Here is a 13,278-nt window from a genome sequence, read left to right as displayed (position 1 = left end):
AAGCATGCTGAGGTCTGCCCCTAAAGAGAGGAGGTGGGAGATAAGAGAGCCCCTGTCTAGACTGACCTCAGCGTATGACGAATTTAACACAGCAAGCTGGGGAAAAGGCTACCAGTTTCACTCCAGAACGATGGCCTTGTTCAGAAGACCCCTTAATCCAGCCTTCCTCAACCTGGGGCGCTCCAGATGTGTTGGACTGCATCTCCCAGAATGCCCCAGCCAGCTGGCTGGGGCATTCTGGGAGTTGTAGTCCAACACATCTGGAGCACCCCAGGTTGAGGAAGGCTGGATTAATCCATGGTGGTAAAGGCTTCACCCCCATGGTTTAAGGTGTCTTCTGAACAGGGCCAATCATTCCACAAAGATCAGCCGCTTCTCATCAGCCCAATCAAGATTTGTTGCATTGCCTGTGACAGCAGCCACACGGCACAGCAAACCTGGACAGGTCCTTTTAAGCTTTTTGGGAGGAGAATCGGTTGGCTCAGTCATAGGCGAATCCGCAGCCCTCCAGACGCTGTTGGGCTACTACAACTCCCATCAACCCCAGAGAGGACAGAAATCGTAACCCAACAATATCTGGAGGGCCCCAGGTTCCCCATTCCTAAGTCAGGCCTGAGTTCTCTCCCTCTTACTTTGCATATATTTCAGTGAACTTGAGAGCCCAAAGTCTTCTCCTTTCATTTTCGGCCGTCTGCGTGTCATTTTACTCCTCCATCTCTTCTTAATACCGCTTGGAGAAACGAGGTTTGTACCAGAGTGTTTTTAATATTACTTAACACGCCCCAGAGGTTTTATTATGCTACCTATCCTGAAAATAAATATATTTTGACTGGTACTTTGAAGTCTTGTTTGCTTAGTTCCACTTGTAAAACTACGAGACAAAACTCATTCTGGCGCGGCTACACGACGTCAAGGACAGATGGCGGTTTGTTCTTCACCGCCGCTTGGACAGATCCCGGCTTCTTCCTCATTTGCTCAAGGGCAGTCATGGCTCGTGAGTACTTGTGCTTTGAAAGGAGAAAGGAGAACGGGCTGTTAGTCCTGTGGTTTGCAGTCTTTACAAAGCACAAACACACTTCAGGAGGCATAAGGTACAGCAGGCAACTCTGAGAGTGTCCCCTTCAGTCCTCGTGTTATGGCGAGGATACTCAACGAAAAGACGACCTTGAATGACAGGGCAGCAAAACCTCACCTTCTAGAGCTGGCTTTTCAGAATTCTAAACGAGAATTAGTTCAAGCCTCATGGTTGCCGGGGGGGGGGGGGGATCTTAAATGTTGGGGGTTTTCTACCGAGACCTTAGAAGTTGAGTCATTTTTTTTTGTGGGTGGTTCAGTTATCGAGATTCCCACTCTGCACCGTCGTTGCTTCTAGACGTTTTATTCTTGTCGCTTCTGATTCTCAGCTAATCCCTAGCTTTGATGTACGTTTTAAAAGTAGGTCTTCTACAATTACAGAAATGCGGTGTAGTGGCTAAAGTGTTGGACTGGGAGTCGGGAGATCCGGGTTCTAGTCCCCACCTCGGCCATGGAAACCCACTGGGGGACTTTGGGTAGGGTGACCATAGGAAAAAGAGGACCGGGCTCCTGTATCTTTAACAGTGCATAGAAAAGGGAATTTCAGCAGGTATCATTTGTATATATGGAGAACCTGGTGAAATTCCCTCTTCATCACAACAGTTAAAGCTGCAGGAGCTATACTAGAGTGACCAGATTTAAAAGAGGGCAGGGCTCCTGCAGCTTTAACGGGTGTGATGAAGAGGAAATTTCACCAGGTTCTACATATATACGTGTTCAGAGGAGGGCAACCAGGATGATCAGGGGTCTGGAAACAAAGCCCTATGAAGAGGGACTGAAAGAACTGGACCTGTTTAGCCTGGAGAAGAGAAGATTGAGGGGAGACATGACAGCACTCTTCAAGGACTTGAAAGATTATCACACAGAGGAGGGCCAGGATCTCTTCTCGATCCTCCCAGAGTGCAGGACACGGAATAACGGGCTCAAGTTAAAGGAAGCCAGATTCCAGCTGGACATCAGGAAAAACTTCCTGACTGTTAGAGCAGTACGACAATGGAACCAGTTCCCTAGGGAGGTGGTGGGCTCTCCCACCCTAGAGGCCTTCAAGAGGCAGCTGGACAACCATCTGTCAGGGATGTTTTAGGGTGGATTCCTTCATTGAGCAGGGGATTGGACTCGATGGCCTTGTAGGCCCCTTCCAACTCTGCTATTCTATGATATATACAAATGACACCTGCTGAAATTCCCTTTTCAATACAACTGTTGAAGATACAGGAGCCCTGTCCTCCTTTCCATATGGTCACCCTACTTTGGGCCAGTCACAGACTCTCAGCCCAACCTACCTCATAGGGTTGTTGTTGTGAGAAGAACATGGAGAGGGGGAGGAGGATTATGTACGCCGCCTTGGGTTCCTTGGAAGAAAAGGGCGGGATATAAATGTAATAAATAAATAAATAAATAAATAGGGCTAAAGCAATAAATTAAAAATGTGTAAACTCTGGAGCTTCACAGAACTATTGCATCATCTTTATGGTCTTCCCAGCACCAGAACTGTTTATTCACCCAGGCCCTTGAACAATTAGCATTTTAAACCAATATCAGTGTTGGCTCTCAATTTATGAGCTGTTTTATTTTGTATATTTAATTGCTCATTAACTGTATTTTCCACTAGAACAGCCTTCCTCAACCTGGGGCGCTCCAGAAGTGTTGGACTGCATCTCCCAGAATGCCCCAGCCTGGCTGGGGCATTCTGGGAGATGCAGTCCAACACATCTGGAGCGCCCCAGGTTGAGGAAGGCTGCTCTAGAAGTAAGGTTATTTTTAATGCAGCTTTTTTGTAACTTTGGGCATTCAATTATTATCTTGCATTTTCATATTGCACTTTATTTCTTGTTTTGTAAGCTGCCCAGGGAACAGGCGTTGAGAGGCAGCCATATAAATCTAATAATATTAATTCCACCAGGCAAAGTGAGTATTCAGAAGTGCAGAAAAGACTCTCCTGAGTTAACTTTAGTTTTCAATCTGGCTTGTTCCTGTAGTCAGAACAGATGGCGTGGCTGTTCATTACTTTGCAAAGTTTATTTATTTATTTATTTATTTATTTATTTTATTACATTTATATACCGCCCCACAGCCAAAGCTCTCTGGGCAGTTTACAACAGTTAAAAATGGTAAACATTAAAAGTATACAAAATTTAAAAACCATCAAAACATAAAAAACAGTATAAAAACAACAGTATCCATTTAAGAACAACAATTTTGGGGTCCATTAAAAACAAACTTAACGTTGTTAAATGCTGTTAAAATGCCTGGAAGAAGAGAAAAGTCTTGACCTGGCGCCGAAAAGATAACAATGTTGGCGCCAGGCGAGCCTCATCGGGGAGATCATTCCACAGTTGGGGGGCCACCACTGAGAAGGCCCTCTCCCTTGTTGCCATCCTCCGAGCTTCCCTCGGAGTCGGCACTCGGAGGAGGACCTTAGATGTTGAGCGCAGTGTAAGGGCAGGTTCATGTCAGGAGAGGCGTTCCATCAGGTATCGCGGTCCCAAGCCATGTAGGGCTTTATAGGTTAAAACCAGCACCTTGAATTGGGCTTGGAAACATATAGGCAGCCAATGCAAGCGGGCCAAAATTGGTGTTATATGCTCAAACCTCCCTGTTCCAGCTATCAAAGTTGCATTCGGCCGAACAATTGTGCACCCCATTATTAAGTAATTGCAGAATGATTAACTGCAGGAGTTGTGCACTTTGCTTATTGTTGCGCTAGCAAAGCATTGGTGGGCTGCATTGTGGGTGAATGAGAGAAGCCTTTGCCATCCTAGGCCGTCACAGTGGAGAAGTGGGGGTGGGGTGGGGGGCATCCATGCGCCTCTCTTGCTCTGCAGGAGTCTAAACTGACAGAGGGGGAAGTGGGGAAGTGACAAATGGATCGTTAACATTCTACTGATCTGTTGTTTATTCGTTCATTCGCTTCCGACTCTTCGTGACTTCATGGGCCAGATCTACTGATCTACTTGGGGGGAAATTTTAATATTGTGAGAGCCAGCAGCAACTCCACACCTTTGGATTCTAACTAGCTGCCATTATTATTATTATTATTATTATTATTATTATTATTATTATTATTATTATTATTTGAATTTTTATACTGCCCAACAGCCGAAGCTCCCTGGGCGGTTCACAAAAACTAAAACCAAAGTATGAAACAAACAGTATAAAAACATGATATAAAATACTTCGGCTGTTGCTAAATTTCTTATAGAGGCGGTCAGGATTAGAGCTCTTTGTGTATTAGATGAAAGTCGATAATAGTTTTAATTTGTCCTATGTTTTATGTCTTGAGTTTTGTCCTTGATGAGCCTTGTGTGGCGCAGAGCGGTAAAGCAGCAGTTTCTGCAGCTGAAACTCTCCCCACAGCCTGAGTTCGATCCCAGCGGAAGCTGGTTTCAGGCAGCCGGCTTGGGTCGACTCAGCCTTCCATCCTCTCGAGGTCGGTAAAAGGAGTACCCAGTTAGCTGGGGGAAAGGTAATAATGGCCGGGGAAGGCAACGGCAAACCACCCCGCTATAAGGCCTGCCAAGAAAACGTCAGCGAAAGCTGGCGTCCCTCCAAGAGTCAGTAATGACTCAGTGCTTGCACGAGAGGTTCCTTTCCTTTCCTTCCTTTGTCCTTGATGGATCGTAATAAAGTGATGATGATGATATAAAATACACATTAAGAACTGATTAAAAACATACCATACATGATTAAAACATCTTTAAAACATTAAAACATCTTTAAGACATTCTAACGTTTTAAATGTCCTTATGTCTGCAGAAACAAGCCAGATGAAAACCTAAAATGAATATATGGGGGGTGAGGGGCTAAGAACCTAAGAACATCAGAAGTACCCTGATGCTGGATCAGACCAAGGGTCCATCTAGTCCAGCACTCTGTTCACACAGTGGCCAGGCAGCCATCAGCCAGGGACCAACAAGGCAGGACATGGTGCAACAGCACCCTCCCACCCATGTTCCCCAGCAACTGGTGCACACAGGCTTCCTGCCTCGGGTACTGGAGAGAGCACCCAACCCTCAGGGCTAGTAGCCATGGGTAGCCTTCGCCTCCAGGAACTTATCTAACCCCCTTTTAAAGCCATCCAGGTTTAAAGCCATCTATTTCACCTTTCTGTCTTCTGAATGCTCGTTTTTGCCTGATGAAAGAGTTCTGTGAATCAGGAGGCTTAAAATCCTGAAGGTGTGACATCCTTTTGTTTACTTTATGGCTCTATTTCTGCAAGACCAACACTTCGATGTGTTATGGAGAGTTAGCAGAGGACTGTGTTTCCTGTGGGCATACAATGGCAGCCCAGAACACAAGGAGTGCCTTGCTAGGTCAGACTAATGTAGCACTTGGTTTTCAACAGTAGGGCCAGCTGAATGGAAACTCAGAGGGGCCGAAAATGATGAGGGACATGCCCCCCCCCCTGCATCCAGGCCCACAGGACAATGGTTTTACTCTACCTTCCGGTCAACCTTTGCTTTGGCATTGTAGAAGGAGACAGAAGCCGGGCAGAATGGGAGCACTTCCTGTTGCATCCGGTCAAACCTCTCCTGTTCGTCTTCATCCTGGCAGGAAGAGGAGAGCAAAACATCAAAGGCATAGAATCATAGAACAGTAGAGCTGGCAGGGGCCTCTAAGGCCATCGACTCCAACCCCCTGCTCAATGCAGGAATCCGCCCAGGTGAATTTTAAACCTAAGAGTTTTAAGATGCTGTGATGGTTATTTTTATATTTTATTAGTTTTATATGCTCTTTTAACTGATTTTATGTATTGTATTTTATTTAGTGTTGTTCGCTGCCTCGATCCAGAGGGAGAGGCGGGAAATAAATAAATAAATAAAATTATTATTACTAGCTGCCAAGTAGTGCCTAAGGCCTTGGCTCTAGGACTCCCACATAGCCAGGGCAAAGTATGTCAAGTAAAAGCTTGAATACACAGTGTAAGAAAGCAGATGTCCTCTCCTGGTGTACAGGCAGGGTTTCCAGGTCTGTGCAATGGCTGTGTGACCTCTGGAGTATGCAGAAGCCTTCCTCCCTTTGGTCCCCTTGAGCCCCCGGGCTTCATAGAATCATAGAATAGCAGAGTTGGAAGGGGCCTCCAAGGCCATCGAGTCCAACCCCCCTGCTCCATGCAGGAATCCACCCTAAAGCATCCCTGACAGATGGTTGTCCAGCTGCCTCTTGAAGGCCTCTAGTGTGGGAGAGCTCACAACCTCCCTAGGTCACTGATTCCATTGTCGTACTGCTCTAACAGTCAGGAAGTTTTTCTTGATGTCCAGCTGGAATCTGGCTTCCTTTAACTTGAGCCCGTTATTCCGTGTCCTGCACTCTGGGAGGATGGAGAAGAGATCCTGGCCCTCATCTGTGTGGCAACCTTTTAAGTATTTGAACAGTGCTCTCATGTCTCCCCTCCATCTTCTCTTCTCCAGGCTAAACATGCCCAGTTCTTTCAGTCCCTCTTCATAGGGCTTTGTTTCCAGACCCCTGATCATCCTGGTTGCTCTCCTCTGAACACGCTCCAGCTTGTCTGCGTCCTTCTTGAATTGTGGAGCCCAGAACTGGATGCAATACTCTAGAGGAGGCCTAACCAGGGCCGAATAGAGAGGAACCAGGACCTCACGTGATTTGGAAGCTATACTTCTATTAATGCAGCCCAAAACAGCATTTGTCTTTCTTGCAGCCATGTCGCACTGTTGGCTCATATTCAGCTTGCAATCTACAACAATCCCAATTGGCCATCCGGAGCCTTCAGGAGGGAATGCTCCATGCCCCCCTGAGAGGCAGTTAAGAGGCAGCTGGACACCCATCTGTCAGGGATGCTTTAAGGTGGATCCCTGCATTGAGCAGGGAGTAGGACTAGATGGCCTTAGAGGCCCCTTCCAGCTCTGCTATTCTATGAAAGCACTGCCACCAACAGTAATAATACTTTATACTGTTAGTATTACCCTACCCTGTGCCTGTTTGCATTCTCTTCCCCTCCTTATTGTTTTACTATGATTTTATTAGATTGTAAGCCTATGCGGCAGGGTCTTGCTATTTACTGTTTTACTCTGTACAGCACCATGTACATTTATTTATATATTTATTTATATATAAATAAATAATAATAATAATAATAATAATAATAATAATAATAATAATCACGTTCCCACTCGGTAGGGACATACACCCAGAATCCACGCAAAGGCCACGCTCTGCACTCACCACCTGTGGCAAAGCCAGTAGTACCCCAGATATCCCCTCCCAGCTCTTTTGTTCTCTCCTAAACCAAAGTCTTAAATGGGGGATTGTTTGCAGGGGAAATTCAGTCTGCGCTACCTGCTCCAGAGAGCTCATCTCCCTGTACTCAGCTTTCCCCCTCCAACATCCTCTTCAGTTGCTTCACTCCTCCTTCACTTTCCCTGTGCAGGGAAGCCATATTGGGAATTTCCTGGGCCGTCACCATCTGGAAACCACCCGCATGAATCCGCTCTTCAGCGCCAGCAGCTGATTGGAGAGTGGTTAGTGCTTAGCAGCTGGATCTCCCTTTTCAGTGACCAACGCGACGAGGAAGGCTGCTGCCTGCGTGGCCTCACTTACCAGAGTCAGGACTCGGTTGATTGGAATCATGCCAAGCCGGATGGATCCTCCGGGTCGCAGCGCCTCCTGGACTTCATCCGGGATGAGGAAGGACTCGTTGTACCATATCTCAAATTCTGAAAGGCAGACGGGGAAGGCCGGAGATGCACAGGGTTAGAGTCGCGAAGGGGGCAGCCTGCGCCATTCAGTTGCGAGGTATTGCTCCCTGTGAAAAGAGACTGAAAGAACTGGGCATGTTTAGCCTGGAGAAGAGAAGATGGAGGGGAGACATGATAGCACTCTTCAAATACTTGACAGGTTGTCACACAGAGGAGGGCCAGGATCTCTCCTCGATCCTCCCAGAGTGCAGGACACGGAATAACGGGCTCAAGTTACAGGAAGCCAGATTCTGGCTGGACATCAGGAAAAAATTCCTGACTGTTAGAGCAGTACGACAATGGAATCAGTTGCCTGGTGAAGTTGTGGGCTCTCCCGCACTAAAGGCAGCTGGACAACCATCTGTCAGGAATGCTTTAGGGTGGATTCCTGCATGGAGCAGGGGGTTGGACTCGATGGCCTTGTAAGCCCCTTCCAACTCTGCTATTCTAAGATTCTATTCCCGTCCCTGCACTGGAGGAAAAGCTACAGAGCTTGGGGTCAAAAGAGGTTGACCTGCGCAGACGATACTCTGCTGTTTTGAAACAAAGGTTTCTCCCAATATTTGATGCAGACATTCGAGTCTGATCATCACACGAACGAAGAGCTGGGTCTCTTTGTTCTCGAGCCTCCCTGTAGTCAAAGCAGGGAAATGCTCCAGCCTCCCCAGGTATAGCCCAAACCTCTCGGAGACCCAGGGGCTGTTCCTGGTCCTCAGTCTGCACGGCCCCACTTTGTTCTTCCTCCTCCTCCTCCTCCTCCGTCGAGCAGTACGCCTTCAGCAGTCTGAGCTCACCTTTCCCCTTTCTCGGGGGCACTTTTGCACCCCCAAAGAAAAGTGGCATGTAAAAGGGCTGCTGGATCACCCTGGGCCTTAGCCGACTGGATGCCCCAGAACTCTGCTCGAGTGGCAGCAGCTCAGATGCTATAGTTCAGAGCTGAGGCGCAGCAGAGACTCCGCAAGGCACATCCGCACAGGAGGCCAAGGCGCGGGCCGCTCCGTGCCAAAAATGCGGATGCAGAACTCCAACAAAAGGAACTTAAGGCCACTAGTAGCGCATCCAGTTTATAATTTTTTGTAGATTTAATTAAAATATATATATATATAAATATATATAAATAAATATATATATAAATATATATAAATGTAACTGCAGTTAGTTCTGCTAAGAGCTTTTCTTGGAATTGCAGATGATGAAAGGGACCAAGTGAATGGAGGAGGAGGAGGAGGAGGAGGAGGATTTGCATTTATATCCTGCCTTTTTTCCTCCAGGGTGGCGGACATAATCCTCCTCCTCCTCTCCATTTTATCCTCACAACAACAACCCTGTGAGGTGGGTTGGGCTGAGAGTCTGTGGCTGGCCCAAAGTCATCCAGTGGGTTTCCATGGCCAAATGGGGACTAGAACCCGGATCTCCCGCCTCCCTGTCCAACACTCTAGCCACTGCACCAAACTGGCTGGATCAGTGTGGATCAGTCAAACCCCTTTGCCTGAGACATGGTACCTCACAGCATGCAAATCCACTTACCTGGGCCAGGGGGAAGGGAAGAGGCTTCCAAGGTCTGCAACATCCACCTTGGACTCAGGTGCCCAGAACAAAACCTAGCTTGGCCACGGTGGTACAGGCATTGGTAACCTCAAGATTGGATTACTGCAACGCGCTCTGTGTGGGGCTGCCCTTGAAGCTGCTCCGGAAGCTGGAGCTCGTGCAGAATGCTGCAGCTCGGCTGTTGTCTGGAGCTGCCCCTTTCCAGCATGGAACGCCTCTGCTGAGGGAACTGCACTGGCTGCCTATTCACTACCGGGCCAGGTTGAAGGTTCTTGTACTTGTGTACAAAGCCCTAAACAACTTGTGACCAGGATACCTGAGAGAGAGAGAGCGCCTTCTCCCTTACCAACCTGCCCGGTCACTGAGGTCATCCGAGGGCCTGCTCCTGGTGGTTCCACCTAGATCCATCCCTCTGATTGGAATCCACCAGGGGAAGAGCCTTCAGTGTGGTGGCCCCCCTCCTGTGGAATTCCCTGCCTCTGGAGGTCAGGCAGGCGCCAACCTTGTACTCCTTTCGGCGCCTCCTGAAAACATCTTTATTTCAAGAAGCCTTTCTCTAACATGCAGCCTTGGATTTCTGTTTTTGCTTCTTTAAAATTTTGTTTTAACTGTTTTTATTTTCATTTTACAACATCATCATCATCATTATTATTATTATTATTATTATATTTATTTTTTATCCTGCCTTTTGCCCAATGCTGGGCCTCAAGGTGGCCTTACAAAGTTTAAAATATACATGGGGGGGGGGAGGGAAACAAAACCATAAACAATTAAAAAGTACACAACAAAATTATAAGACATTAACATAGATGGAGGGCTGGATTATTCTCCAAAGGCCTGCTGGAACAAAAAAGTTTTAGCCTGCTTCCGAAAGCCCGTCAAGGAGGGAGCCAGCCTAGAGAGTTCCAGAGCACCGGAGCAGCCACCGAGAAGGCCCTCTCCCATGTCCCCACCAAGTGCGCCTGTGAAGATGGTGGGACTGAGAGAAGGGCCTCTCCAGAAGATCTCAAAGCACGGGCAGGCTCATAAGGGAGGATACGGTCTTTCAAATAACCTGGACCCGAGCCATATAGGGCTTTATAGGTCATAACCAGCACTTTGAATTGTGCCTGGAAACAGACTGGAAGCCGGTGGAGCTGTTTGAACAGGGGAGTTGTCTGCTCCCTGTAACCGGCCCCGGTCAACAATCCGGCTGCAGCTCTTTGAACCAGCTGGAGTTTCCGAACACTCTTCAAAGGCAGCTCCACGTAGAGCGCGTTACAGTAATCCAATCGGGATGTAACTAAGGCATGTGTCACCGTGGCCAGGTCCGACATCTCTAGGAACGGGCGCAGCTGGCGCACTAGCTTGTACACCGCTCTGAAATTTTTCAATGGGGAGTGGTATATAAATATTCTAAATAAATAAATAAATAAAACCTATGACCTCAGATGGGTCTTTGGGTGGAGCAATGTGACTCAGGGCTCTTCTACACCAAGCAGGATATTCCACCATGAAAGCGGTATATAAAAGGCAGGAGCCACACGAGTGCTTTATAGCAGTACTGAAGTGCACTGACAACTGCTGGGGCCCCTGGACATGCTACATACCGCTTTCATACTGCTATATGCTGCTTGGTGTGGCTCCTGCCTTTTATATACTGCTTTCATAGCAGAATATCCTGCTTCGTGTAGAAGAGCCCTTAGATATGGACACCTCTGTTCATGTAACCCTACATTTCACGGGCCTCAGCATCACTCCACTAGAATCCTTTGTCAGATCTTCTGTGGCAGAACCCGTTGTCCACCCGTATTACACTTCTGCACAGTGTCATAAGAACATCAGAAGAGCCCTGAGGCTGGATCAGACCAAGGGTCCATCCAGTCCAGCACTCTGTTCACCCAGTGGCCAGGCAGCCATCAGCCAGGGACCCACAAGGCAGGACATGGTGCAACAGCACCCTCCAACCCATGTTCCCCAGCAACCGGTGCACGCAGGCTTACTGCCTCAGATACTGGAGATAGCACACAATCTTTTCCCCCCTATGTGTGTTTATCAAAACATTTTCGCTGTGTTTGATTTCACTTTGCCTGGCTGTCACAGCCAAGAACTAATCCACACGAAGCTCCTACGATTCTAGTTCCGTTGTTGCCATCAGTCTCACGCCCCAATTTCTTAGAGGGTTTTGCATATTTAACCTTATCCACACGGCTGATCCTCCCCTAAACAGTGTTTTCAGCCCCTCCCAATTTGGGGTCTTTTGGTCTTTCCTTCATCCAAGCCACTGAGGAAGACCGTGGGTAGCAGCAAGACCGGCATTTCAACTCTGCCGTATGCTTCTGGGGTTTACAATATGGAGCTATTCCATTTATTTTTGAGGTGGGAAGAAGCAGACTGCCTTGGCTGTGAGTCTGTCTTAGCAACCCCTGGCCATATGGACTTCCTGGACAAAAAAACAAACCACAGGCAGAATAGTTCGGCACAGGTTAGGTGCTCATGCGAGCACAGGCACCCAGGACATGCAATGCTACCACATGCAGCGGAGGTTAGAAAGGAGGCCCTTTGCAAGACTGCAGCTGGCACTACCTGTGAGCAGCCTGCTGCGGCACTGATCCACCAGGTGCTGGCAGTACTGGACTTCAGACCGGAGGTTGTGCAACTCATGGTAGTCCGCTCGGCATTGCTTCTTCAGATCCTGCAGCTTCATGTACAACAGGAATTCCTCTTCGTCAATGATGATTTGCCCTTCGTCGTTCAGGTATTCTCCTGTCGGGCCCAAAAGCAGAACAGTTTCAGGGACACAAATCAGACCATCAACCGATGGAGGAATATCTCGGGCTGAGGGCAGGGGTGCATTTCCAAGAGGAAACTAGCAATCCCTCGGAAACTTCTCCTGGTTCAGTTAACGGGCCTTACCACCCTTCACAAGATGGTTTATGTTAACCACGGTTTGGTGCTTTCACCATGAACTGTCTTGCAGACAAGCAAACAAACCTCAGTTTGTTTTCCCTATTTCTGGTTTGTTTCTTCGACCCTGTTCAGATGACATGCGAAGACGGTGGTTAAGCATTTTGAGCTAAACATTATGACTTAGCGTGTCGGGTGAACCACTCCTAACCCTGGTGGCTACATAACCACGATTTAAACACCCTCACTAACCATTTACTACAAATGGGTTAGCAGCCTAACCGTGGCTTAGCGTGTTGTCTGAACAGGCCCCTAGTAAGCCAACAACACACCATGGCTTCTATTTGTGATTTGTAGCTGATTAACAAATTGTTTGCAAGGATGACCCTGGAGAGCCTTTGCTGCCAGTCCGTGTCGACATTACTGGGCTAGATGGACCAGTGCACCGACTCATTGTAAATCAGCTTCCTATGACCTTAAGCCAAAAGGTCACCCCTGGAGAATACCCAGCCAGCATAGCCAGGCCCATTTTCTGTGCTACTCATCAATTCTTGGGTACTATATTGTAGGATCTGTGCCATGAAGCCCCAAGCCCCACCCGCAGCAGAGATGGCCAAGAAGTGCATCCAACATCTTCTCAGGCGCTGGGATGTAACCTTACAAGAGAGGTTCAGCCTAGAGCAGCAGCACATAGAATCATAGAATAGCAGAGTTGGAAGGGGCCTACAAGGCCATCAAGTCCAACCCCCTGCTCAATGCAGGAATCCACCCTAAAGCATCCCTGACAGAGGGCTGTCCAGCTGGACATCTATTGGGGCAGTGAGTTCCACTGTGGTTTTTAAACTGACGGGTCCTTGTTACAACAGAATCTTCTCAAACTGGGGAGAGGCAACGAGTGGGGTACCGCAGGGCTCAGTCCTGGGCCCAGTGCTCTTCAACATTTTTATTAATGATTTGGACAAGGAGGTGCAGGGAACGCTGATCAAATTTGCAGATGACACAGAATTGGGTGGGATAGCTAATACCCTGGAAGACAGAAACAAACTTCAAAGTGATCTTGATAGGCTGGAGT

The 13,278-nt window shown here is 47.9% G+C and overlaps 1 protein-coding gene across 1 annotated transcript in view; it reads right to left on the bottom strand.

The window, feature by feature from the left end:
• Nucleotides 1-682: 682 nt before the first annotated feature.
• Nucleotides 683-13,278, bottom strand: part of KIF9 (kinesin family member 9) — a 47,017-nt gene continuing 34,421 nt past the window's right edge. Inside the window, exons 17-20 of the mRNA XM_063122446.1 lie at nt 11,886-12,065; nt 7,636-7,751; nt 5,517-5,621; nt 683-1,007 (exon numbers count right to left, since the gene is read on the bottom strand). Of these exons, the coding sequence (XP_062978516.1) occupies nt 900-1,007; nt 5,517-5,621; nt 7,636-7,751; nt 11,886-12,065 (509 nt within the window). The 3' untranslated portion in view covers nt 683-899. The remainder of the gene's footprint in view (nt 1,008-5,516; nt 5,622-7,635; nt 7,752-11,885; nt 12,066-13,278) is intronic.

The sequence above is a fragment of the Elgaria multicarinata genome, chromosome 1 (genome assembly GCF_023053635.1).
Source record: "Elgaria multicarinata webbii isolate HBS135686 ecotype San Diego chromosome 1, rElgMul1.1.pri, whole genome shotgun sequence".
In the NCBI taxonomy this organism is placed as follows: domain Eukaryota; kingdom Metazoa; phylum Chordata; class Lepidosauria; order Squamata; family Anguidae; genus Elgaria; species Elgaria multicarinata.
The sequence above is the reverse complement of the archived record's forward strand: the minus strand, read 5'-3'. Positions and strand labels throughout refer to the sequence as shown.